At 50.0% G+C, this 27,011-nt stretch overlaps 1 protein-coding gene across 1 annotated transcript; it reads right to left on the reverse strand.

Moving 5' to 3' along the window:
* VSX2 (visual system homeobox 2) lies at positions 1-26,689 on the reverse strand. Its single transcript, XM_064513514.1, has 5 exons — positions 26,260-26,689; positions 24,919-25,003; positions 22,007-22,130; positions 1,845-2,025; positions 1-409 (listed from the first exon to the last, which is right to left on the reverse strand). Exons 1-5 carry the CDS (start codon positions 26,687-26,689, stop codon positions 81-83), a joined length of 1,149 nt encoding a protein of 382 aa, XP_064369584.1. The 3' UTR covers positions 1-80.
* Positions 26,690-27,011: the final 322 nt, after the last annotated feature.

A 27,011-nucleotide genomic window follows, 5' to 3' on the forward strand; every position in this document is an offset into this window, starting at 1 on the left:
GCCCTGGCAGTCTGAGGGGAGGCTGCAGCCCCCAGAGGAGACAGTGTCTTTTGGGTCTGATTTCCATCATCTCTTCCCCCCTAGATCAGCTTCTCCTCCTTCTGTGATGAGTTTGACTTTTCCGTCTGTCTCTCGTCCTCTGCTGCGGCCTCCTCCCCTTTCTCTGGCTTCCTGCCCAGGGCTGGGGTGTCCCCAGCAATGGTTCCCAGGACTTTGGTGCTGTGCTCCTGAGCTTTGGCCCTGAGGGCAGCAATGCTGTTTTCTCTCAGTTCCTCCTGGGAAATGGTGGTTTTGGGATCCGGACCCCTCTCTTCCTTGTCGCTCTTGTCAAGCTTGGGCAGGGCCTGGCGTTCCACCTCCGTCTTCCTTCCTGCCTCAGCCGCTGCCTCCAGAGATTTTTTGTGCATCCCTAAAAAGAATTGTTGGTATTCGGGTTTAGAAAAGCGCCTGGGCATGGGAAAGCCATCTTGAACTGAAAACAGCAAAGATAAAGAGAGGCCAGCATTAAGGAAAAGCAGAAACCCTTGCTTCAAACAGCAGTCACAGAGAGCCCGTCGCTCCGGGCCCTGCACGAGGGTGGCCCAGGCTGGCTCTCTCCTGGAGACAGCCCAACCTGAGGGTCTGCAGCACCACGCACGTGGGGCAGCTCTGCGTGGGAGCAAGGGCCAGCCCCATGCTGGTGGCAGGCAGGGCTGAGTGGGGACCCTGCTCTCAGCCATGGCTATCTCAAATTGGAGGGACAAACCTGCCCCAGCAACCTCCTGGAGATGGCCCAGAACCAGGAGCAGATGTATCTCCACTTGACAGGACCACAGTGAAGAGTGGATGAGCACACTCTGGTCTGACACCACACCGGCAGGTATATTGCCAGCACGGGGGTGTCACAGCAGGACACAGCAATGATGGGTCACAGTGGGGAGCCTCTCGGTCCTGTCGGATGGGAATGTACCCAACTACAGGACCAAGATGAAAGAGGATGAGGATCTTGCACAACAGTGCAGGTGCTTGAGCCACACAGAGGGCAGGGAACTGGTGGACTCACTAGGGGACCAGGGAGAGATCTCCCATTGCTATTCCCATATGTCTTCCTTCCTCACACAACCCACCCCTCTATCTCTCTCAGTTTCACGCAGACAGAAGGACAGGACAGCTCATTTTTAAGATGCCAGAACTTAGTCTGGGGGCAGAATCAGCCTGAAAGATCAGAAAGCAGGAAGCAAAGAGCAGGAGTGCAATAGGGTATCTTCTACTTTCATGCCTACACCATCCTTACTCCACCGGAAAATAAAGCAAAACCAGGCAGAAATGTAGTACCCTCAGCTGCTGAGGACAGCAGGAGAGAGCAGTGTGTTGCTCCAGAAAAAAAGGGAATCGAACCCTGGGACAACTGCAAAGGAAGTGGGTCCCCACACCCCACGCAGCAACACCTGGGCCCCTCGGGGGAGTCAGACCTGGGCAACCTCTTGCCTTGAGCAAGGGAAGGAGCCTGCTCCAGGACCGCACCCAGGGGACACTCACACCACAGGAGCTGAAGGCTGAGTGTGGGAGTTAATTCCTGCCCCAGCCAGAGCCTTGGTGGGGGCACCTGGGGTGTATAATCCCTCACTTGTCCCAGCAGCTTATGCACTCCTGCAAGTCAGGGTCCAAGGGCTGGCAGGTGTCTGGGACTAGCGGTCAGACCCTACTGCTGAGAGGCCGTGTCACTGTTCGGGGACCGGGGCAGGGGGCACAAAGGGGAGTGCAGCTAATTTCCTCAGTGTTTTCAGCATGACTGAAGTTTCTCTGGGGGCCTTGCCGTTGTGCCAGCCCCCTCACTGCCCCCACAGAGGTGGCTGCTCTCTTACCCAGGAGCCAAGGGGCGCAGGACTCCATGATGCCGTCCTTGGCAGACTTGAGGATGGACTCAGGCAGCGGGATGGAGTGGCGCACCATGGCACCATAGAGGCCGTACTCTGCCATCACACTGCTCCTGCCCCAGCACTTCTCCCTCTTCCGCCACTTGGCCCGGCGGTTCTGGAACCAGACCTGGGGCGGGTGACAACAGGCACCGTGGGTTACGGGGGCGGGAGGTGTGTTGTTCCCCGGGCAGCCTGGGCACCATGCACATGCAGGGGGGTGAAGGGCTGCACGTGCACCTTCCCCCCCAGAGCAGCGGTGGCCTTCTCCCCCCCTCCGCCGTGCAGCAGCCGCTGTGCATTTCTCCCCCCTCTCCCTTGCAGGAGCAACGAGGGCCGAGTGTAAGAGCAGGTCCCATCCCTCTCTGCAGGATGTAATTAATTTCCCATTGCAGTGTCTCTTTCTAGTGGCTTTTGGCTCTCGTGCCTGGGATTTTCTTTCATTATTTACTGGGTGTCTGAGCTGCGGCTGTGCGCAGCAGTGCCTGCAGGGAGGGCTGGGCTAGGGGTGGATGCTCTGGAGAGGGGAAAGGCGGGAGAAGGGGGAGCTGATCTGTGTGGTTTGCCCTAAATTCCCAGTTTGAAAAGCCCCTCATCTTCTCAGAAAATTGGCAGAATAATCTCTGAGCTGTGACCTGGGGGGCAGCGAGCAGAGACGCAGGCGGTGGGGGGGGGGGGGGGGGGATGCGTGCAGAAATCTATTAGTGTTCGCTCTCTGATTTCCATTCCTCTTGTCTCACTCACCCTCCTCCCTCCCCTTATTCCCTCCCTTCCCGCAGAGCAGAGGCATCAGCTTTAGATGAAAAATTGCTCGAGGTCTATTCAGAAGGAGGCAAAGGAAGAGTCAGCCCCAGGGGCAGCCCAGGCCTGATTGAAAAATAAGTTAATTTCAGTTTGAATCGATGGGCCTCAGGCACTGAAATATCACGGGAAATTAAAGCAGCTGGTCCCCAGGGAACCACGCCATTGACCTGCGCTAATTAATGCCATGGAGTTACCAGTCCCCTTTCTGAGAGGCAGCCCCTCCCTCCCCGTGGACACCCCAAACACCTCCTCATTTAACTAATTAGACTCACAAAAAATTGGGTGTTAATTTGTTTAGATCTTTTTTTTTTCTATTTTTCCCCTCCCTTTCCCAGAAAGTACACGGCAGAATGGAAATGAATGGCGGGGTCTCGCTGGCAGATGGATGCTCGGGGTCACTCCGCAATCTTCTCCAACTTGATTGCTTGATTAGGTCGTTAGCACATTAAAAAAAAAAATTGCTTGCCGTCTGGCGCTGGCCTGATGAGTGGGATGAGGCGGGAATCGCCTGGGTAATTTATCTTTTTATACTGCAAAGAATTTGATTTCAATCTGCAGATATATGGAGGTGCCTTTGACACCTGTTTAACATTACAGAGCTGACAGCTTAACCCTCTGTTGCCTCCACTGCCTACAGCTGTGGTGGGGCCCGGGCTGCAGTGGGGAGTGCTGGGGGGCTGGGGCCAGCCTGGGGTTCCCAGCTCTGCCACGGGCACCATGAGAGCGATGTCTCGGCATGGTGCGAGGTCCCGCTCCCAGCCATGGCTGCCTTTGCAGTGGAAGGTGAGCTCGCCTCCTCTGTGGGAACTGCAGAGCACCCAACTCCTTATAGGGACAGATTGGCTTCCCCAGATGTTTCCTGCAGTGGGCTGGGAAGGATAGTGTGTGCACACAGCCTGTTGTGGGAGAATAAATCCAGCCCTTTCTAGCCAGCAGGGTGGGAAAGGACTGGGGCATTAGCTAGGGGAGACCCAAGTTGCTCTAGTTGCAGCCTCCATGGCAGGAGGCCCAGGGGCAGGCAGAGGATAGGGCAGGCAGGTAGTTTGCTGGTGGCTGGTAATAGGCTGCCAGCCTTGACCTTCCCTAGATCTCAGCTGCTGTGATCCCAGCTTCTCCCAGCAGAAGACACTCTGTGTGTGTCAGAGGGGATTTTACAGCCAGACTGCTTTGTGAAACATGTCACACCAGCATCTCCATCTCCTCTGAATGTTGAAAAACAACCTGATTTACACTCTCATTCTGTGGGTAGGTTACTCTTGGGCTGCTGTTGGCTGTGAATCCACTAACACCTGAGTGAGGACCCTCAGGAGAGCTCAGCCCCCCCTCTCTGACCATGTCTCCAACCAGACACAGCACAGAGCATGCCCTGCACAATGCGCAGGTTTGCTGGTCAGCACCACACTGTCAGGGTCCATCACTCAAGGCCATGAACTCCTCCCTGCCTTGGTGTGAGATGGGCTGAGTTGGAGGGGGTCTAGGATCATTCCCTCTCCAGCTGCAGCACAAACCTTTTTCATCTCTTCTAATCCGCCACCCAGGGTAGCAAACCCCTGGCACCTTTGTGCAACAAGAAGGCAGCTTGACACACCGGACCCAGGAAAGGGGTCTTTCCTATTTTGCCATGGATAAACCAGTACAGTTACTTCCCTCACCACAGAGCTCTCCTCTATTTCCCTTTGCCTCAGGGAGAAACTCCAAGGGACAGTGTCTGCAGATCTTCCTTGGTTTGGGGCTGAAATGACATCGCTCCATGCATCCAGAGTGGCTTGCACAGCTCAGCTCTGTGCCACCGCATTTATCACCAGTTATCACACCTGGGATCTCAACCAGGCACAGGTTTTGCCTGCAGGTACCAAGCACGTAACTCTTTAAACTCTTCACAGTCCTCTTTTACCCAAATGCCTCCTCACTGCTGTTTTCATCACCCCTCCCTTTTCTCTTCCTCCTGCCTCCATGTCTCAAGCATCTTCCTCAGTGCCTCGTGCTCCTTCCTTCTGCCCTCTCTGCTGACCCCGAGGACCTAGGTCCCTCGCTCGCTCCAGCCCTGCCGCTGCCCTGGCCTCTCTCCACACTGCACTTGCGGTGTCCATGAGGCCTCCCAGCACTGCGACTAGACATGCTGCCACCAAGCTTCCCTGTCCCCACAGCACTGTCAAGCAAATGCAGAAACCAGCACAAACTTTGCCCATTGGCAGCCCAATTTTGACTAGAGCCAGTGGAAAAAATTCTGTCAAAAATGCTGATTCAATTGCACAGAAAAACTTGATTTGGCCAGTAGAAGTATAATGAAAATTATCTGTGGCTTTCTTCTGAATGATTTATTTTAATCTTGTCCACGTAACACATAAAATCTATGTTATAAAACCAAATGGGAAAATCAAAATGACATCAACACCTTAGTAAGATCATTTTGAGATTTCCCAAATAACTTTTTGTGATTTGATGTGAATTTCCTGTTCATTTTGATTTGGAAAAAGGAAGCATTGAAATGCCAGATTTTCTAGTAGAATGGAAATCAGGAGGGTTGACTGCCTTGTTTTGACACCAGGAGCCATATCTTAATCTCAGGCATGAAGTACATTGAAACCAATGCTGTTGAAACCTGAACATTCACGGGATCAGAACCCAATGCAGCATCTCTGCCACAACCCCCATCCCAAACAGCATAGTGGAAGAGCTCCAGGATGGCACTTTCCACTCCCACACTGTTTCAGATCAGCAGAATTATTCCCTATGAACTGTTCTTGGGATTTTGCCCTCATTCAAATGGCTCCATCAGTGGGGCTTTCTTGTGGGAGAAGATGTTACTGCTTTCTTCAGTCTTGGGAGAGATTTCTTGACATACCAAAATTTTCCTTTGCCTTGATTCTGAGCTGAATCCTGCAACAGTTTTAGTAATTCTGAGGTATTTTCAGCTATGCTGATATGTCAGCCACAACTTCTGAAAATGGAGGTATTTATTATTGGCACCTCACTTTTCTTTCCTTGACTGGAGACAGTTTCACCCTCACACTTCCATTTACTTGCATTGTGTCTTCTTGGCTTCTGTAGTCTTTGCATTGAGACGTTTGTTCTTCAGCTTCTCTTGCTCTGTAATATTTGGCCTGCTTCAAGCAGTGTTTAGGTTTGTCCATGTTTGTTCTTGTCCCTTCCCATTATGTGGGTCAACTCAGCTTTGTAAAATGCTTATTTATATGGATGTGTACCATACACCTTGCTTCTTACCATACAGGTTTTGCTTTCATCTGGTTCTCCATTGGACAGCCCAGCGTACAGTGAAAAGACTGTGTATTTGCACTTCCACACTTTACAAGCAGTGGCTGCAAGCCGTTATCAATTTCAGACTGTGGTTACTGAAGCATATCTGATGTTTTTGCAAAGCTATCACAATCTGATGGGCAGAGGTGTCTTTTGGACAAACATGCTACATCTTAAGATCATTTGCATCTTTTTATTATCACATGAGCACCCTCTATGAAAGATGTGGCGCTTGTTCCAAGAAGCCTGTCCTGAAAAACTGGCCAACAGAGTAAAGAGGACAAATTTGTCCTGTTATCCTTTGGTTCTTCAAGGCAAACCAACCAGAAAATCCAAGAACCAGCCTCCTAAAAGACATTAGTTTTAAGCAAGGATCTGAATGAGAAGGAGGGGCATTTCTGTGACCTAGAGTAGAAAGAGGGAGTACAAAGTACTTGAAGAATTTAGAAAGGATGTGCAAAGAAAAAGAGATGAAGGATTTTGTAGGGTAGGGATGAGCCTAGAGCAAGAGACTGAGAAGAGATAGTGGTGGGTGGCGCTCAGCAGGACATGGTAGGAAAGACAAGATGCTGATGGGGTGGAGAGGAAGCTAATGGAGTAGCTTGAAGAGCAGAGCAACCTGCTAAGTGCTTGCCTGTAGATCCACTCCTCCAAGGTCCAGAGTGTTCAAGGGAGCCTGCGGTAGCCCCAATGTTTATGGCCTGAGGGGTGGTGGTCAGAGCTCCATTGCACAGACCAAACCCCTCCGTGCTGTGCGGCACTACTAGGTCATCTGTGCCTGTTGTATCTTCCTAAATGAAAGGGACCCTGGAACCTTCAGGCTGACCTTCTTGCTGGGGGGCCACACTGGGTGCCAGCTACCTCCCATCTCTCTGGACTGTTACGGTCTCACTGACATCTCGCTGTCCATGAGCTCGTTGCTGCATAACAATTACTTTTACTTGCTCCATGGCTTATTATGCTCTGACTGCCACTCCCAGGCTGTGTCCTTGTCTGTCACTTGATGGAGTGCCTCATGCGCGCAGCCCAGGTGCCACACATTAGACTCTGTTCTCTTTCCTCCTTTTTTTAAGCTGTTTCTGGGTAACAGCGATATGGATTGTTGATCCCATTTGCTGGTAGCCCAGACATTGGAGAAATTCAGCCATCCCATTTTGGCTAAAACTGCCTTCTTCTTACCCTTTCCCAAGAGCAAAAAAGAGGGAACAGGGCAGTAGTAGCTGAGATCTTGCATATCAGGTGAAGGTGATGGCCACTCCACACTTGAAGGAGCTTGACTTGCCTCAGCAAGGCCTAGCTGGGCTCTTTAAAAAGGGATCTGGCCCCGCTTTCTGGCTTTCCTTAACTAGGCAGGAAAGGGGTATATTTCTGTGAGGTAGCACGGTATTTTCAATGCTTAATGCTCGTGAAACACATCTCTGCTGATCTCTATCAGCAGTACAGCTGTTTCCATGTGTGCTCAAAGCTCTCTTCTGTGACACTGTCACAAATTTAGCGTTTTTTTTTGCAGCAGGACACGCTGGTATCTGGATTCTGCCTGTGTGTTTGTGCTCTTGCTCTTTAGCAGCCCAAAGCCCCTCTCCTGGGCTGCTCCGGAGGCACCACAAGTGCCGCCCTAGGACCAGGAAGGGCTGGATCTGGGGCTGTGACTGTCCCCAGCTGAGCTGGGGGCAGCAGCCACAGCACACACTAACAAGGCTGCTTGACCCCTGCAATGCACGTTCAGCAGGACAAGACAAAGCTCACTTCACAGTGTGTGCTGCAAGTTCGGGTAAGCCTCTGCACCCCATGGTACCTACGGTGTCTTTCATATTCACTGGTTTTGGTTCTCTAGGAATATCAAAGCTGCAAAACCAAGACCCATTGCTTTGCAAACCCCACTTTCGGCATGAAACAAGCAAATACAGGGTGGTCACGTAACACCTTGCTCAAAGGGGATCTAACCATCAACTAAATCCCTATCATTTCTTCAGAGCTGAACATCACACACTCCCTAACTGACACTTCTTATTATTATTGATGGTGTAGAAGAGCAAATCGTATTAGGAGGAATCTCTCATTTTGCAAAGGGATGTGAGACTCAGTGTGCCCTTGTTATCTACATTCATCATATTAATTAGTTTGTTTACCTAATCAACTCCTGAAACATGGTCTGCTAAAGAAAGAAATCTCCCTGATGATAGCTGTGAGCTGGGAACCTGAATTAGCAATGGGATAGTTTAAGGTTTTTAGGCTGTTAAATTTCCTTGTCCCCTACTTCCCAAGCTGGGGAACACAGACAAGAGGGGCGGTAGTGGCCATTTTTTTTGTCTTTCTAATTACAGTTTTATACTGCACACCCAAGCATTCCACATCCATTAAAGAAAAATTCTAGGCTTGATAAAGGTGAATTTTTGCTACATCAAATCTCACATAACCACCTTTTACACTGTATCTCAACAGAGGTCTTTCAATCAATGAGCACTGCTTTATGGAGCACAAGGATGGTCCCAGATCAAGCCGGTGCACGCTAAAATGTCCGCTAGATGGCCACAAGCAAATGCGTGCGCACACATGCACGCGCGCGCGCGCACACACACACACACACACATATAAACACACAGGCATGCCAGCACATATATTTGCCACGTCACAGGGAGCAGGTAAGCAGGTACACAGGGCTATTGGCAAACCAAAAACTAAGGAAAGGGACAAAAACCCAAGAGTTCCCCCAGCACCAATGCCCAGACGATCTCCCCTGCACATGGACTAACAGCCATTTTCCTCTCTGATAATACCTGTGGCTCAAGCATTAGGTTGCTTTCTCAGGAGAGCCAAGCTATTGCTCCATGCAAATCCTGCAAAGGAAGCCCTTTCTGACACAGAGCTCTTCAAGTGAGAACATAACAGAGAATCACTGCCCGTCCTAACCAGGAGCCTCGGAGCTTTCTGAACTTCCCCTGTGACACCTCTGGTGATAACCTGCTATCACGGTCCCACTCAACATCACAGTTCTGACTGGGCTCTGATCCAACATGTTCCTATCCATCCAGTGCCTCGCTCTTCCCTGAGGGATCCAGCCATCTCAGGCTGAACTGTGGAGATGCTGAACTTCTCATATTCATCCACAAGATCTCTTCCCTCCCTGGTATTTACTGCCATGTAAAACATGCAGACATCCTCACTGGCACTCTGTACTTTCTGATGTTCCTCTCCCCACCAACCTGCCCCGGACTAATCCTGTCACCTCACTGTATGCCATCGCAGGGTTTCTCAGTGGAAGCTCTTCACACTTGTGCCATCTCCAGCTGTATACCTTCACTTCCCTGTTCAGATCCCATCACTGAGTCCAGTCGTGTACCAGCTCAGAGCTCCTCCTTTTCACCTCCACACTCAGGATCCCCATTGCCATCTCAGCATGCTGTTCTTCCTGATGACTATACACATCCCTTTCTACCTCCTTCCTTTCCATGTCAAGCCCCTACCATGAGAATAATCAAAATGCAAACCTCCACTGAAAAGACAGTGATGCCCTTACCCTTGTATCAGTGGGGTCAGCGGCCCTAGCTGGGTCCAATTTAAGAACATAAGCACTGCAAAGAAAGGATTGTTATCTTGCTCTGTGCATCTCCCCATCCATGCTCACAGGCCCCATGACTTTATACTGAATTGTCACAACAGCATAAGATCTGACTGGGGCAGCCTGGGACTTGCCCAAATCCCTTCCCCGTAGTGATCATCCCAGGCCAGTGTGTTCTTCCAGCCAGGTGCTGGGCCACCCTGAAGTGTCCAGGAGGGAACAGTCTGGTGTGGCTTGAAAACCTTCTGTCCCCTGGCTGCTAGCAGAGGCTGCACCACTTGTGTAAACCTGGAAACAGTTTACCGCTGTCTTTTCAAATGTAATGTCAAAATTATTGGCAGTGTTTATGGTGACATCACTTTCTATGGCTGGTGTAAAATGAATGTGAAGTTAAATGAGAGCAGTAAAGGTTGCACATGGCCTGCATGGCTGATCACAGGACTCATCATCCCTGCTGCTTGCTGAAAAACTAGTAAAGAGCTTCCTGAGCTCACATTAGAAAGAGCAATTCCTGTACATAGCACAGCAAAAGCCCTCCTTTGCAATAGCTGTGGTTGTCTCTGACCCACAGCCACATACCTTGGGGTCGGCAAGTGGGGAATTCATCAGCAACACTATCCCAGTCTTCCCTTTTTTGAAGACTGGCACTTGATACTCATGGTCTGACCAGGTACTGGCCTGCTCCTCTTCTGGAATTCTGGCCAAGACTGTTCCAGGAGAAAATACATGCTGTCTTTCCTCCTGGTAGTGTTTTAAGATCCTTTCCAGGTTGGTATCAGGTCAACTAACAGCATGGAGACAATGGTGGTTCCAGAAAGAAATTTAGATGTGGTAGTATCAAGGGCAACAGATGTGCTCTTGCATTTCCCAACACATTTCTTTACATGGATGGTGTGTACTACTATCCCATCTCTGGAGATATGGCTAGGTAGACTAGGCAAAGGTTATCTTGATCTCTCTTCCTTGAACAACTCTAGAGGGAAGGAGCAGGTGGGCTGCACCAACACACAGGGGACTCTTGCCTGCACTGCCCTGCCAGGTTCTGTGCAAATGCTCTTGTGCCTGAGGCTCCGAGCAGCCACAGCACACTGCCAGCACTGATGCTAGCACCCTTGCTCAACAAGTACAGGCGTCCCTTGTGGTCTGATGCAGTTTAGAAGAGAGGAAGGAAACAGCTTGTTTAAGATCAGTCCACAGAGGTGATAGCAGAGGTGATACTTGTTCAGAGGGGATGGCAGCTGGTCCTACCAGCAATTGCTTTGGCTTTACCCTTTGAAAAGCAAGATAGAGCGAATCCCTCACTGCTCCAGGTACTCAGCTAACAGATCCAAACAGACCTCTTGAACACACACATGAGTTCTTGGTCCAAGCTTGGGTGTTCTCTAAGCTAAACTAGCATATAGGGTACTAAATCAATACAGGCTCAGCATGGCACCTAGCAAGAGCTTATGGCATTCCTACACCACACATCTTACAGGCCAGGCCTGCCTCTGAGTCTAGATCTTAAAAGCACTAAGTGGGCTGAATAGGAGCTGCAGGTTGCACTGCATCTGATTTATGCAGCCAGAGCTGTAAAAAAATCTCACATCACCTACAGACTGCAGTGCCTCTTCCCACCATTGTGACCCTAATCCTGCTCTTTCCAGCCTCCCAATCCCTTGTGACATGTGCTGCCTGCACAGGCCTTTGGAGTGAACTTGAAGCAGGGGCAAAAGTGGCACTGGAGGGAGCCACCAGCACACAAAGAGGGGCTGGAGCTCTGTGTTCTGGCTGCCTCTGACCGGGTTTCCTGAGAGGCAGCAAGGATGCCACACAGACTGGAGCACATCTAATGTCTCTCTCCACAGGAGGTGTGCACTCTGCAAGTGCTGCTCTCTACCCTGGGATTCACTGGGAGCCAGACTGACCAACAGGCTTGTCATTTTTCAGGCTTCATGATGATTTGTCTTCACAGCACTTTACAGCAAGGTGGACACAAAGCAATACAGATATACCCTGAAAGAAGGGCTGAGGCATGACAGAAGTGAGTCAAACAAAATCAGGGGAGGGAAGGAGCCAAGAATCCCTCTTGACCAGGGAACATATTTTAAACTATATCCCCTTGGTAAGTCATGTTTTTCACCTGGCCTTGCTATATCATGTGGCAATACATTTTCTCACACTTCCTTGCATGTGACTTTCAAAAAGCAGAAAACTTTATCAGGTGCTGTCTTTCACAAAGAGAAGTAAGTGTGTGCACCACACAGCTGATCTGTACAGCAAATGCATCCTTGAGACACTGGCTTCAGTGTGGTCAGATCATGATGCTCTTTCAGATTTCCAGCTGACCAGCAGCTTAGGTGGAGCTACTGCTCCATACAGGCTGCCAGATGTCTGGACATGACAGATAAATGCTCAAGTAGCTCTTTTCCTAAGATGCTATTGGAAAAACAGGAAAAAATAAGAGGGTAGTGGGTGTACAACAGATGCACAAAAGCTGTCGGGGTGCACACCTTGTCCTAGTCCCCACAAACCTGGGGAGACATTTGTCACTAACAGTAAGGGTGATACTGCACAGAATATCTATCCCATGGGTACTCGCAATGCCAAGGGTAAGCCTGGCCTCCACTAGCCAAACTGAAATCCCATCTGTGTAATTTCATGTTGTCTCATGTTCCCATTCTGAAACTCCTGTGCTGCTGCTCCGGCACAGGGGAAACCTTAGCAGAGGTCTTTATAAATAGCTGTATGCAGTGCACTCTGTGAACATTAACTGTTGAGTGACCACAAGTGGTACACATCGTTATCATCCTCATTTTAGAGCAGGGGGAGGCAAGGCAGTCAGAGGAGAAATGGCACATTCCCCTCTGTGACACCTTTCAGCAAGAACCAAAATCAGAGCTTGGGAAATCAGACTCCCTCCCTCATCAGAAGCTGTGGAGCATTGCCTGCTCTCTTGTGCTGCCCTTTGCATACCAGAAGGAGCTGCATGTTGATGCAATTTTTGTCAGTACACACAGACCAAGGGGCAAAGGTGTGCTCTGCCATTCTCCAGAAAAATTGCAAGAACCAAAGGGTGTGGATCAGCAGGAGACAGTCTTTGCAGCATTATGTGGTGCCCGCCATTTCCTGACACAAGGCTCAAGCCCATCCTTGACAACTTGGGGATAGGTAAAACTTGTTAAGTGTTGTAATAAGTCATAGCATGTTGCAGTAAGTCTCAACATGTCATAGTAAGTTTCCATGCAGTAACATGGATTGAGCACCAAAAGGGGAGTACAAGAGAAAGCTACAATCCTTTATAGGTAATGGCCATTTTTCTGTTTTCCAGCATGTGATGATTAAACCCTTGCATCTTATTCATTTTATCCTAATGATGAACAAACTTACACTGTTCTTATTTTCTATGGTGTTGTTCTCTTAAACCTCCATTGTGTTGTGTGTACATGTGTGTGCACACACAAGTACAAGTCTACTAGAAATTTTTCTGTTGTAATCCTAGTCTACTAGAAATTTCTCTGTGTTGAAATCACCAGCTAAAAAGCCATAGAGCCACCACTGCACCTGACCGTCTTGTGAACTGTTGGTCACCTCCTTTAGGAAGGTATATAGCAAGGATGGTATTCGCAATTCCTTGCTTCAGCCTATAAGAGATCTCTAAGCACCCATCCTTAGCAACACCTTCTGGGGAAGGATGAGGACCACTACAGCCCAAGAGCAGACCAGAACAGCCAGGACAGGCAAATACTGTGACTGCACTACGGAAACCCTTCAGAGCTCTGTGCCTGCTACATGTCTGCTCCTGGCTCTACCTCATCCTCACCCTTGTGCCTTAGCTGTGTGTACTCTTAACCTTCTCCTTGTGACTCATAACTCCAGGATTTTTCATGTGACACCTTACAGCTGCAGAAGACTTACCCCACCTTCTACAGGTTGAGGAGCCTCCTTTTCTGTCTCCGCATCCCCTGTGCACTCCGTGCTGCCATGCCACCTAGGTCTCAAGGCAACACTGCCAGCTCTGACTAGCACACAGCTCAGCTGATCATGTGATCCACAAAGCCGGCAAAACACTGTCTCCTTTCCACTGCAGCAGGGGCAGGGAGAGGCCTGCCACTCTGGGGAGGTTTGCACATCCTTGTCACATTAGGACAAGCTCACCAGGACATTCCTACATATGCCCATATACCAGCTTTGTCCACCTCATCTAAACTCTCCCAGGCAGGGACTTTCCCTTAGTTATACACTTAGCCACTAAAGCCTTGATCTCAGTCAGGGCCGTAATATAAACTCAATGAGTTGATCCGCTCAACTAATAAAAGACAGTCATGCAGGACACTCAATTAGAAGGTTGGCAGTGAGGCCAAACATATACAGGGACCTAGAGATATCAGAAACACCTGCAGGACATAAAACAAGTTATCCTGGAACAGACACCACTGACACGTCTGGCTAAGAGGAGTGATGGGGACAGATAATCATCCCATACATCTACACAGTCAGGTTGTCTTGGTCCTTCCAAGGGCCTGTTTCCCAATTAAAAACAGTGCATACGTGTATTCCCAACCAAGCCTCCCTCTCGGTGAACCAGGCAGTGCCCTTAGAGAGGCAATGGTAGCACTGATGAGAAGATACTGTCCCCAGTGGCATACCCTGCTGACCCTGCAGCTGCAGAGGAGCCAGAGCTTCCCAGAGGCATGGGTGAGCAGCCCAGTGATGCTGGTCTGGCTGAGCGCCATGAGCACATCCTAAGCCCATCCCAGCAAAGTGCTGCTGCTTGTCTGAATTGTAGCAAGTCAGCTCCAATGGCCAGGCAGGAGTCAGTCAGTAGGTTATTTCTAGAGCATGGAGGGGGCATATTATTCCGTACCTCACTATGCTTATTAATGTGCAACACACTTGCCATAGGCCCTTGTATTAGTCACAGGAACATGACCAGGTATAAGCCATGCTTCGCTTGCATTCCCTTGGTATGAATTTGGAAAGAAAGCTGCTGCTCAGAGCTCTAAGAACTAGCAGCCAAAGTACCAGCTCTGCCTATGCTCATACAGCTGTGAGTCTCATAGAAACACACTGAAATGGGAAGCTGAGAACAAACTGCACTTCTCACACCTAGCTGGCTCTAAACTACATGTCTCCAAACTAAATGGCTCCTGCTGCTCCCAGGGTAATGCTGCTCTGAGTGGACAGAGGAGCTCCTGATGTTTTCTCACAGGCTCTAGTCAAGGTGGTCTCTGGAAGCCACCTTTGGTGTAGGATATTGTAGCAACAGTTTGTCCTTCATCTTGGTTTCTGATTTCTCCTCCATAGAGGCCCTTTCCAGCCTCACCTCTGCAGAGATCAGGGCCATTTGTATGTGCGTTGAGAACAAGACTTCTCAGCAGCTTGGTACCTGAGGAAGATGGCAGTTTGATTCCTATACTTATGCACAGGCCTATGCAAAACCAGGCTCACAGAGCACCCACAAAGAACAATGAAAAGAAAGAGCAGGTTTGTACTGCCAGAGAAGAATCAGAAGAGCTTGTTGCAATCTACCAGGGTAAAAGATAAGCACTATAGAGAAAAATAGACCCATTAAGAAATAAAGGGAAGAGTAAATTAACCGTGTCTCCAAAGTGCCTGTGTTATTGAACTGTTAAAAAAATCTGTATTCAAAGTCAGGAAAGGAGGAAAACTTTATTATAAAGGGCCATTAAAGGAAAATCTTAACACACAACCATCAGCTGGTCCCTCAGCCAAGTATTCTAGGGCTGGAGGGGAATTAACTATTGAACTTGCTGGGCTGCTCAATTATTTTTTAAAAATCGGTAGAGAAAAACTGCAGAGGTATCAGAGGAAAGAGAAAAGAAGGTTCTCCATTAACAGGAGGAATGAATGCAAATGTTCCTAGCACAGAGATTTAGGGTAGACTTTCCAGAAGAGCTTAAGTGATCAAGGAACCACAATGCCTAAGATAACTCCAAGAAGTGTTATCCTTAAACTACTGTTGTTAGGAAAACAGTAAGATTAATACAGAGAGGAGAACCTGAGTAGTCACAGGCTGTCATTAATTCTGCAGAGCCATCCCTCATTCTTCTCCTGGCTGCAATAGGGAAAGTCCCTGCCAAGGTGCTTCACAGCAACGAGCTACGGCATATTTTTTGCCTGGCTGCTGTTCCACTCATGGGGAGCTGAGCGCCTCAGCGGTTGTGGGTACCTGACCCTCACCGACAGTCTCTCCAAACCATGGACAAAACAAGGAAGGAGTAGTCACTGCAAAGCCCCATTTCACTCCTGCTACTGTGGAGGAGCAGACCAAAACCACAGTCCCTTACATCGGGACAGCCATAAACATCCTGCAGGGAGCAGAGTAGAAGACAAGGACAAACAAAGTTGTTGTTATTTGATCTTCTGTCCCATTCAGAAAATTGTCCTGTGGCTGAAGGAACTCAGTAAGTGAACACAGAGAGATAAAGTGGTACCTGAGTGTGCAAAATATTCATACCTCTAGAGCTCCACCTCTGCACAAAGAAATGCCTCTTAAACTGCATCTACAACCCTAGCTCTACCAGGGAAAATCCCACAAGCTGGGCAGGTTATGTACATGGTCCAGGGGAGGCAGGAGTGCTCCCGTTTCATAGTTAGCTGAAGAGATGTTCCAGCACCTCCCTTTTCCTTTCATCTACTGCCTCATTTTTTCCTCTGCCCAAATGCATGCAGTGTAATACTTTTCAGATGGTAATCCTTTGGGAAGAGCTTGCACAGGCTCCTGCACTCTCCCATCACCCAGCCCCTCTGGTTGCCACTATGGTAATTAACTCCGAAACAAAGTTGTAGCACATGGACTGAAAACGGGCCATAGACAAAGGGTAATGAAAACACTCCATTACAGAAAGGGCCAAATTAAACAACTCTTAATTGAAAAATGGAAATGAATATGAATTTAGATCAACTAAACAAGCATGTTATTGAGGAGGCAGCAAAGTGGATGAACTCCTCACATACCAATTAAAGACATGGAGGCACAGAAGCACCATACGCCATGAGGAACACTCATCATAATATTCTCACCAAGCCAGTAAGTTTGATTAGTTTTATTACTCTCACTTGTACACTTTCTACATTTTTAAAAGCATAGGGGAAGTTAATGACACTTTTCTGGTATCACACTGTCATGGCTTGCCCCAGTGATCAGGAATTATTGGAAGAGACAGTATCCAGCCTATTTCATGATTAACTTCTTGCAGGGCTTTACTAGATATTTAAGAGAAGGACTATCGAAATGGCTGGCTTACACAGCAGGAACCCTTTCAGTGTTTCCATCACCTTGGTAATCTACCTCCAACCATCCTAATAACCCTGGTAATTTACTTCCAGCTACATAATCTGTCATGAATCTGCTGTATAGAGATACAGGCACGAACCCAGAGGAAGCGTGCCTCATTCTGGCCATTTTCTCTTTTCCAAGAGAGAGATCCTAAGATTTAGCAAGAATAGCAGGTCCTCACCTACTGAGAGTTACAGTGACAAGCTGGAATCTCATAACCTTAGAAAAATCAACAACACTGTTTTCCATTGCACTAAGAAATCCCTTGGCAGCCATTGCAGGCATAGATTCAGGAAAGGCCAGTGAATGCATGGAGCAGACATTCCTGCTCAACATTTACACTGTGGGATTAGGACTAAAATTCATTGCTTTGAAAAAAAAAATCTATTTTTTAATCAGTGTGTCCAGCCCCAGTAGCCAGGATCCTCTTTATCAGGGTCATAGATCCAAGAATTTTGCCTTAAAATACTACAGCTGGGCAGAAGAGATGCTGGTGCCCACTGCAACACCTTGATACAGTTCCAGTGCCCACTAGGAGCTAGAGATAAGTGAAGGTCAGACCGGTCCAAAGCCCATGGGCTGACACATGGCACAGCTCTGCTCCTGGAGCAGGATAGGAGGGAGACACCAGATCCTAACGCTCCAGCAGCAAGCAGAAAAAGCTGCTGGAAGTGGGAGCAAGCCAGGGCTGCTAAAGTTGCATGAAGCCAGTTTTTCTTTCACACTTTCCATCAAGTCTCTTGAGATGACTCCATGGGTTCACTCCTGAGCTCCTACTCAGTGCAAGACAGTTCTCCAGCTCTTCCCAGCTTGCATTAACCTCTAAATATAGAACATTTTTGCAAAGCTGAACCAAGCTAAGCCTCTTTCTGGAAAAATACTCTTGGTATAAATGCTTCCTTCCAAATAAATACCTCTCCTAATTCTTCCATCCCTATTCCCCATACATGGTGATACTGAAATGTGCTACTCTAACGGCAACCAAAACAATGCATTTTCAATTAGTTTTAGTTGCTCTTTTGTCTTTGGTTGAACTTCCAAAATTGACGTTTTGTTATGTGACAAAGCCTGCTGGATGCGCAGAAGATCCTCAGTCCTTAAACTGTTAGAAGCCCATCGGACAAACACGTCCTTAGGGTTTCTTTCACTTATGTGATCCATGCAAGCACCATATAATCCTTTAGGAACAACTGCCAGATTTTAGCACTTCTCTTCCATTTTGTAATTGAATATCCCTTAAGAGGTAAATCTAGTGTCCCCACAGTGGCAGTCAAGGTCTTATTTTTTTGGAAATACTCATCTGATAAAGTTGTTTAATTAGTAAGAGACATACCGTAATGTCAAACATACCAAGCATTTCAATAATCCCAAATAAAACTGTTACTGAACTATAGTATTTTATATATTGGGGGTTACATTTTAGAAATGTCACATATTAATAAATTCAACAAGAGTGGCTTATCTAAATCCACACAATACATTTAAGAGAATCTGTTATGAGAAAAACACTGATTTAAGGTGGATATCAATTCCTGTCAGCATGAGGCCATTCATCTAGATTTTACAGAAAGATATAGGTTTATTTTAATAGCAGCACTTGAACTCTTCTGAATGTTCTTTTAAATACATTGATGAATGTAGTCTTTTCAAGTATCTTGCAAAATAGTCAAAGTGACATCTGATCTGACTTTTGAAAAGTGTCTTACTAGAAAAATTAAATTCTTTTCCCATGTTGTCCAACGGGAGGATGCTCATGTTCCTTCTCAGAGCAGCCAGCTCAATAAAGGAGGAAGATACATGCAATAAGAAAGTGTGCTGCCTTGAAAAAAATAGAAATTCATCTTCTCATTAAATGAAGGATTTGAATACTTTTTCCTGAACTCAGTGTTCTCTCAAATGAGTAACTTTCTTGGCCTCTGATGGCTATTCATAGTGTTCTGCTGAAGGTTTTATATGCAAGCAGTTCCTATATAACATTCTCTCAACTGCGCTCTTTGAATTTTACTTTCATATTGAATTCCATAGGTGATTTGCTTTCTCCTTGACTATTACCTCTTGAGAAATAATTCCATGAATGAAAATAAGGGGTAGTTACCAGTGGTAGATGAGGATCCTTTGTGAGCCCATGTGAAATGCTGCAAGAACCCACAGCATGTGATGTTCAGAACAATCTTAGAAAACACTTTCATTAATGACTTACAAGAGGGGGAGAACAACACTGAAAGATGGGAGAAACTGCAAAGACAATGAAAATGCAAAAATATAAAGCTCCCTTGAGCAGTTAGAAACACGTGCAAGAAAAAGTAAGAGGATATGAAATAAGTATTATGAAGAAGTGAATAAGGATTAATTGCCAGCTGTCCCTTCCGAAGGAGTAGTATGGGGCATTAAATGATGCTAATAATAGATTCAAAATAAAGACGTTCTTCACACATGTAGTTCTGCTGTGGAACTCCTTGCCAGAGGATGTTAAGATATTTACATATGTTCAAAATCCCCCAAAGCCGCCAAAGTATTCATCAAGTATCACCAGGTTTTTGCCCTGGTCTCATACTCTTCTATAACATCCATCACTCACCACTGTCTGATCTTGTAGGGCTTGCTGGCCAAAGTTAGTGAAGTGTTGTCTGAAACCCAGGACACTGAAGGAAAAAGCCTGAGGAGTGGATCTGTCTAAAAAGCTTGAACTATCACTAGACAAACAGAAGAAACAGATACGAAAGCAAAATAGACCAGTGCTAATTGGCAGCTGCTCCTGCAAGGAATCAGGAGCCCAGCTGAACCAGTGCAAACATATCTGGTGTGCAGCAAAAAGCTTTTGGTCCCTCTTTATGAGGAAAACTAGAAAACTGAATGGGTTTCACAGAACAACCACCACATGATGAAGAGACTAGAGTGTGATTTATGAGGAATGATTTCAGAAATGATTTTTACAGCTTGCTTAAGCAATGATGAAAGCCAAAGTGACAGCTGGGAAAGAAAACGGGTGAACAGCCTGGATTTATTTAGAGAGTGTAAACACCATAACAAGGGGAAAAAATTAAACTCATGTAAAGGGGGCTAAGTTAAAAAGGAACATGAGGCAAAATATCAAGCAGTATGGTCAAGCTTGGGAATCATATTGTCATGATATGAAACACAAAAAAGAGGTATGGACAAGGAAAACTTGATAGAATATGTGACAAGGGACAATCAAGTGCTAACTCCTCGGAGAAGGCTGTGGGAACTAACATTTCTCCCCCATCAGTGAGGCTCAGGACTCTTCTGTATGACTCTGCCACAGGAGAAATGGTGGCTCTGCAGTTCAATGTCTACTGTGTCACTAGACAGATCTCTACCTGAAAAGGCCCTTTATGGGAAACCAAAGGACCTTCCTTCCAACCCCAGCATCACATAAACTCCCAACAGGTCTCTTTCCCCTTGATCTGATGTCCTATAGAGTCACAAGTGGAGATACAACCCTCCATCCAACTCATTCTCTGTGGAGGCAAAGCATCAGGGCTCATTATTCAAAGCACAATCGTAAGCCACCAGTTAAGATTTCAGGCAATGGGCCAATTTATTATTTCTGAAGACTGCTGGAAACCCCACCAGCACACAGGATATCTACAAGTCTGGTAGCTCAGCAGGAGTCTGACAGCACAACAGGACAAGAAGCACAACTTGCTTTTATAAACACAGCATTCTTCATTGAGCACAAGAATGAGGGGAATTAAGGAGACATGCTCAGGACTGAGGGGAAAAAGGGTTACTGATTTCTTGGGGACAATCACCCCAGCCCAGCCCAGGGTCATGCCTCCATGCCAGCATCAGCATTACCTTGCTAAGTGCCCTCTGCACTACTTCCCAAACCCTCACAGGAACAGCTGCCAAGGCCATCTCTTTAGCAAAGAAAAAGACCAGGCTGAAGGAATAGATCAGAGGGTTTTTGACATGCATAAGCAGGGACTGAGAAAACAGAGGGAACCAGGAAGGCCAAGACCCTCCCAAAACCACTCAGCTCTCAGGCCAGCATCTCTTGTAGAGGCTGCTTTGCACCAGCCACAGAGGCAGCCAATGTCAGTGTGCAGAACAGGCTAGTTTAACCCCAGCCAGCAAAGAAACATCACCTGCATCAATAAAAATGGGTTCAAAACTTGGCCACTACATTCCTGTGCCTTGTACAGCAACCCCAGGAGAGCAGGGCACAGGGAGGAGGGAGGCAGCAGAAGCCACTGCAGTCCACCCTTATGAGCTTTGTGTTTTGTGGCCAAGTTCACCCTGCCTCCCCCACTCTCTGTAGCAGCCTGAAGTCTTCTCCAGCTTTCCAGCCTATAATGATTTCTTGCATACTGTCTGCTGTGCATGCCAAAAGCTGGTGCTGGCACAGATAGGCTCAGGCCATTCCTTATCACTGAAGGATTCACCACACAATGGCGATATTTCGCACAGCCTCATTCTGCCTCCTTACAGTGGCGCAAAGGGACTAGCATGCAATTAAAAACCCAAACACTAAAAATTAAAAAAAAAAAAGCCCCAGAGACTTGCAGGGAAGTTAGTTGCCATTTGAAGATGCAAAGGCAGTGAATGTACAGAGATGGTACAAATACCTTATTGGGACTCAGGTATCATTCCCACACTGCAGTCATTCTGCCTGCAACTATACTAGCTGCCTGATTTGTCCCTAAGCATCCTCCTGTGCCCAAAGAAATGGAGCCGAGCTCTTTCCCTCCCCAACCTCCCTCCGAACCTGGTCTCCATGAGGCTCTCTTGTTCACTATACCACCAAGGCGTTGAGACACTGCAGGGCCCTTATTTGCACACAAGTTCCCCTTTGATGCTGTAGGATTTCCTCTGTTGCCAGGTTTTCCTCAGGAATCTATTTTCCTGTTTCACCCATGATATAATGTGTAGGTTACCCTATAGACCTTGTCGCAGCTGCTCTGGAAATTCGCAGTCAGTATAGCACTTTCTCCCACCAAAAGACTCAGTGCAACCCTGCACACACACACACCCCAAATCACCATTACAACACATCACATGTCAACATACAAACACCAAATACAAATCTGCAAAGAACAGCTGATCTGACTACTTCCACATTTAAAACTGGATCACCTGTGGAGATTTATCAGAGATGTGATCCTCCCCACACTGCTATCTTTCCTTCAGGAGGGGATGAACATGGCTGGGAGGGGCAGGATAAGAGGGTTCAAGAGATATGATTACCTGTATCCTGTCTTCTGGCAACTCTGTTTTCATGGCCAACATCTCTCTAGCATACACATCAGGATAGTGGGCCTCATTGAAGGCCTTTTCCAGCTCCTCCAGTTGGTAGGATGTGAAGATTGTCCTGAGGGGAGTAAAACTCTGATCAAAAAACATAAGAGGAAAAACCAAAGGTGACAAAGAGTGAGAAAGGACACAAAAGCAAAAGAAACCTGGGTAACCTGGTAACACATAGCCTTCCTCCACTGCACACCTGTCTCCTATGTTTCTGTGCACAAAAAGTCAGGTCCGGGGTGCAAGGAGAAACAGAAAATGCCAGAAGACTGCACTTTGCACAGTCACAATTCACCTTCCCTTTCAGGGACTTCCTTGTCGAGACCGTTCCCACCACCTCCCACCCCTGACAGCTACCGCCTTTCCTCACCCTCCCACATCCCTGGCCTGGTGAACCACCCCCGCCCGCCCTGTCCTGTATCCAAAGGTTTCTTAACCCTTTGATCATCACACAGAGATAAAACAGCCTGCCATCAGCACCCCCTTTGGAGAAGTGTCGGTTGCTGCTGGTCGGTAGCCTCTTCACAAGCAGAGCAAAGCAGTCCTCCCTGGAGCCCTGCTCCTCAGCTCCGTCCTCCACAGGTTTTATCTGCCCTGCTCCCTACCACTTTTAGCCAGTCATTTCCCTCAAGTGTAGCCCCTACAACCAGACCCCAGGGGCTGCTCCCTCCCCGATATCCCATTAGCTGCTCTCTGCCAGTTTGCGTGACCCCGTTATCCTCCAGAAAGCCTCCCAGCCCGCCCGCACGGGCAGCAGCCCACCCGCCGCTGCACAGCCAGGTCTCAGCTCGGGACAGCCAGACTGAAAAATCAGCAGCTGGAGAGCCGAGACGGATGAAAGCCCATCTCCAGGGGATGGAGGAGAGGTCTCAGACCACTTCCACTCTCCCGAGTGGTAAATCTCCCACCCTCAAACCCCCTGGTATGCAAAACAATTAAAAAAAGACAACGCTCCAATGGTAAAAAAACCAAACTACAGCCTTTGTTCAGATTACATGTATAAATATATTATCAAACTAAGAAACATGTAGCTCCCAGAAGAGGATAGGGAAGAGGGGAAAAAGTCTTTCTGAAATAAATCAGAATTTCATAAAAGCCATAAAATTCCAGCTAGGGTGAATAGAAAGTCTCAAAAATATCCTCTGTTATTCAAAATCTAACGAATTCTACCACATCGATCACGTTCCTAACAAAAGGAGCATGCAAATGCGAGGGACCTGCCTGCCATCAGATCCTTATTTAAAATCACTCTTAAATCCATTCTCTTTTCAAACAGTTTTCTTTCAGCTCTGACAAATCTGCAAACCCTAGGAATGGCAGAGGCCCATTAGCTCACGCATTTTCTCTCTGGGATCACAAGAAAGATTATTCCAAATTTTATCTAGTTTATATTTTAAGCATCTATTCCCACCTTCTTCCAGCAAGAGCTCCAAAGCCCAGCAACACTCGCTGACAGGAGGGTTTCCCGCTGACAGGAGGGTTTTTTCTGATGTTCAGCCTAACTTTTCCCTTTTTCGGTACCCTATCTGTCCGTTTTGCAGTATACAATACACTCTCCCTTTTGGTGCTTATATCGTGCAGATATTTGTAGACTCTTGGCCTGTCATCCCCACTCTCAATAAAACTAGAGCTCTCAACCATTTATTACAGAAAGCAAAACTACAGTTAAATGTTACAGGGTTTTTTGCTGCCTAAAACTGAAAATTAAAAAAATCTAAATGGCATCTCCTCTCTCCCATTTGAATTGTGACATTCGCACCAGTCCCTGCTGAGTTTCTCCCAGCCCAGTCCACACACACACAAAAAAAGTCCATATTTACTCATACATATTTACAAAGCAACTGAACTGGGAGCATTTGCCTCGGGAGGGACCCCTGGACTGGGACAAGCTCCCCAGACCAAGCCTCCTGTTGCAGGAATAAGGACGTCTCCTGGGATAGTGCGTCTACTTCTTCTCTGCATCCTGCTAAGCTTTCACTGGGGCATCTTCTAATCCACCCTTCCTGCATCGTGGCAGGATTGATTTAATTATTGCTAAATCACCCATGGTGGATGGTGCCTGGGCTTCCTTCGTCCTGCCTCTCCGGCCACAGCAATGCCAGAACCCGGCATGGTATTTTTCGTTTCTGTTTTTAAAGCGTAGGCAATTGAACTCCATTTTATCGGGCGGAGAAGTCGGGCAAAGTATGTTACCCAGCCTGGTCCCGAGAGGAACCCAAATCTCCTTAGTATCTGCCAAAGTGGATCTTCTTTTCCTTAAGCAATTCGCCAGCCTTCTCCAGCTTCTCTGCAGGCTGCGTCTGTTTCCCAACTATTTAATCTATTGCCGAAACATTTATTTATAACTAATAAAATATTTAAATCATCCGTAGAAGTTGTCCCTTGCTGATAGCTGATATTGAGATTGCTATAATGCAGGGCAGGGGACACTTTTGATTATTTAACTGCTTCCATTTGGGACAGGTTGATTATTTTTTGCCCCCCGAACACTGGCGGTCTGCGTCCAGCTCAAATGCTCACTAGCAGCTCGGTTTTGAGGCTCGGGATACCTGGATCCGCAGCCAGAAAAATACAATTTATTGTATGTGGCCGGTTCCCTTGCTACTTATCGTCACATCCAAAATCCGATTTATTTTGACCGGAGAGGAAGGAGAAAGGACAGAGCCCGGGGAGAAGCCGCAGAGGCGCCGGGTCCCGCCGCAGCGCGGTGCCGGCCGGGGGTGCCCGGCCCGCCCGCCCCGGCGCGGGGCCGCGAGCGCAGACCGGGCCCCGGGCCCCGGGCCGGCCGCGGGGCTCGGCGCTGCCGGTGCTGGCGCAGGGGGCGGCGGGCGCCGGCGGGGCGGCGGCCCCTCGCTTACCTGTGCCGCCTCTTCTTTCGTTTCTTGCTCTGGTTTAGGGACGATTTGGACATTTTTCGGTCGCTGGAGGAGACATCCTCGGAATCTGCGGAGAGAAAGGCAGCGGCCGTGGGCTGGGGCTCCCTCCCCGCCGGGGGCCCCGCTGGCCGGGCCGGGCCGCCGGGGGCCCGCGGCCGCCTCCGGCCCGGCGGCTCCGCTCTCTCCTTCGCCTCGGGGCCCAGGTTTCGTTGCCATCGCGCCGCGGCCGGTGCCGCCGCCGGCCGCTCTCTGCGGCCCGGATCAGCGCGGCGTGGCCCGGTCCCGGCCCGCCCGGCGGCCCGGGGCGATCTGCCGCGGTGGGGAGGGCTCCGGGCCCGGGCCGGGCTCTCGCTCTGCCCCATCTCCACCGGAGTCGTTTGCCGGGTGCTGTGGTCGTGCCGCTTCAATGCGAAGCCCGGCAATTTCAACAAACCGTTCTAAAATGATGGAGCTGCAGCCCCCTCCTCGGGGCGAGGCACCCGCTGCCTGCTGCCCCAGCCCGCGAGTCCCCGACTTCTCCGGAAAAATACAGAAGCGGGGAAAAAAAAAGAAAAAAGAGAGAGAAAAAAATGTTTATGGAGCCATCAGGAAAAAAAAAATACCCCGGGAAGAGCTAGTGCCTGTCTGCGACCGCCACGCGTCCCCGGGGGTGCCCACGCCGGCGGGTGTTAGGGGCTCGGCGGCGCTGCCTTCGCCCCGAAGGAGCAGCCTGGGGCCGGAGCCGGGACCTGCATTTCGATGCGAGCCGCTGTGCCCCGCGGCGGCCGGCGCTGGCCCCGAGCCCCGGCCCGGCCCTGGCCCGCTCCGGCCCGGCACCTGCCCCGGCGTCGCGCTGCCCGGCGGCCGTGCTGTGGGCGGGGGCGGCGGCACCGCCCGGGCCGGGGGCCGCGCCGAGACGCACCGGGCCGGGCCGGCAGCTCCAGCCGCTCCCGGGAGGAGGCCGGGGGTCCCCCCGGTACCGGGGCTCGGCCCCGCTGCCTCCCGTCCCGGGATGAGCCGGGGCGGGCTGCGGGCGGGGGGCTACGGGCGGCTGCTGCCGTCTAGGAAAGGGATGACAGGCGGCCCCTAATTCCCCGGCAACGAGTTGGGGGCGCCGGGGCCTCGGTGGGGCCGCTCCGCCCGGGCCCCGGCCGGGCGCCCCCGGTCCCGCGCTCGCACCGCGGCCGCAGCCCCCGGACGAAGGGGTCCGTTGCCGACCGCTCCCACCTCACCCGCCTCCGCGGGGCCGAAACGAAATCGCCTTGTCGGCGCCGGAAGGGGGGCCCCGGCCGGGGCGGCGGGTGCCGGCGGCGGCGGGCTCCCCCGGGGCGGGGACGTGCCTACCTGAGCTGGCCGTCTGGCTGCTGTCCAGCTGCCCGGGGGCCCGGGCCAGCGGCTGCAGGTGGACGCTCTGGGGGTCGGAGAGCACCTCCAGGAAGGTGGGCTGCGTGTAGAAGCCGGGGATGCCCCCGGCGCCCAGCAGCCCCATGCCCACGCCGCCCACCCCGGCGGGGCTGAGCACGGAGCGGGCCGCCAGCAGGTGCCCGGCGGGCAGCGAGTCCAGGGCGGCCCGAGGGTGCGGCGGCGGCTCCTTGTTCAAGCCCAGGATCTCCTGGATGCCGAAGCCGGTGCAGCGGGGAGGGGTGGGCCCGGAGCTGGGCTTGGCCCCCGCCGCGGGGGACGGCGGCGGCGGCGGGGCGGCGGCGGCCGCGCCGTCGGGCTTGGGCTTGCCGGGCAGGCTGGAGGCCAGCGCCGCGCCCGCCTTGCCCGTCATGCTGCGGCCGGCGGTCCCTGGTGCCCGCTCCGGGAATGCTCGGGAGCCCCCGGCTCAGGCCCCTTTTATCCGCCCAGCCGGGAGCCCGAGAGGGGTCAGAGCCGCGCAGCCAATCACAGGGGCCAGCTGCGATTAGGGATGCCAAAAAGCCGGCACCGGCGGCGGCGGGGCCGGTGCTCGGCCGGGCCGGGGCCGATGCCGGGGCCGGTGCCCGCCGCCGGGCTGGGTCCGGTGCCCACCCCTGCGCGGAGAGGGGCGCCCCGGCGGGGCAGGCCCTGGCCCCGCCAGAGCCCTGCGGAGGCGAGCGGGCTTTGCCTGGAGG

Source organism: Dromaius novaehollandiae, chromosome 5, assembly GCF_036370855.1.
Source record: "Dromaius novaehollandiae isolate bDroNov1 chromosome 5, bDroNov1.hap1, whole genome shotgun sequence".
Classification (NCBI taxonomy): Eukaryota; Metazoa; Chordata; class Aves; order Casuariiformes; family Dromaiidae; genus Dromaius; species Dromaius novaehollandiae.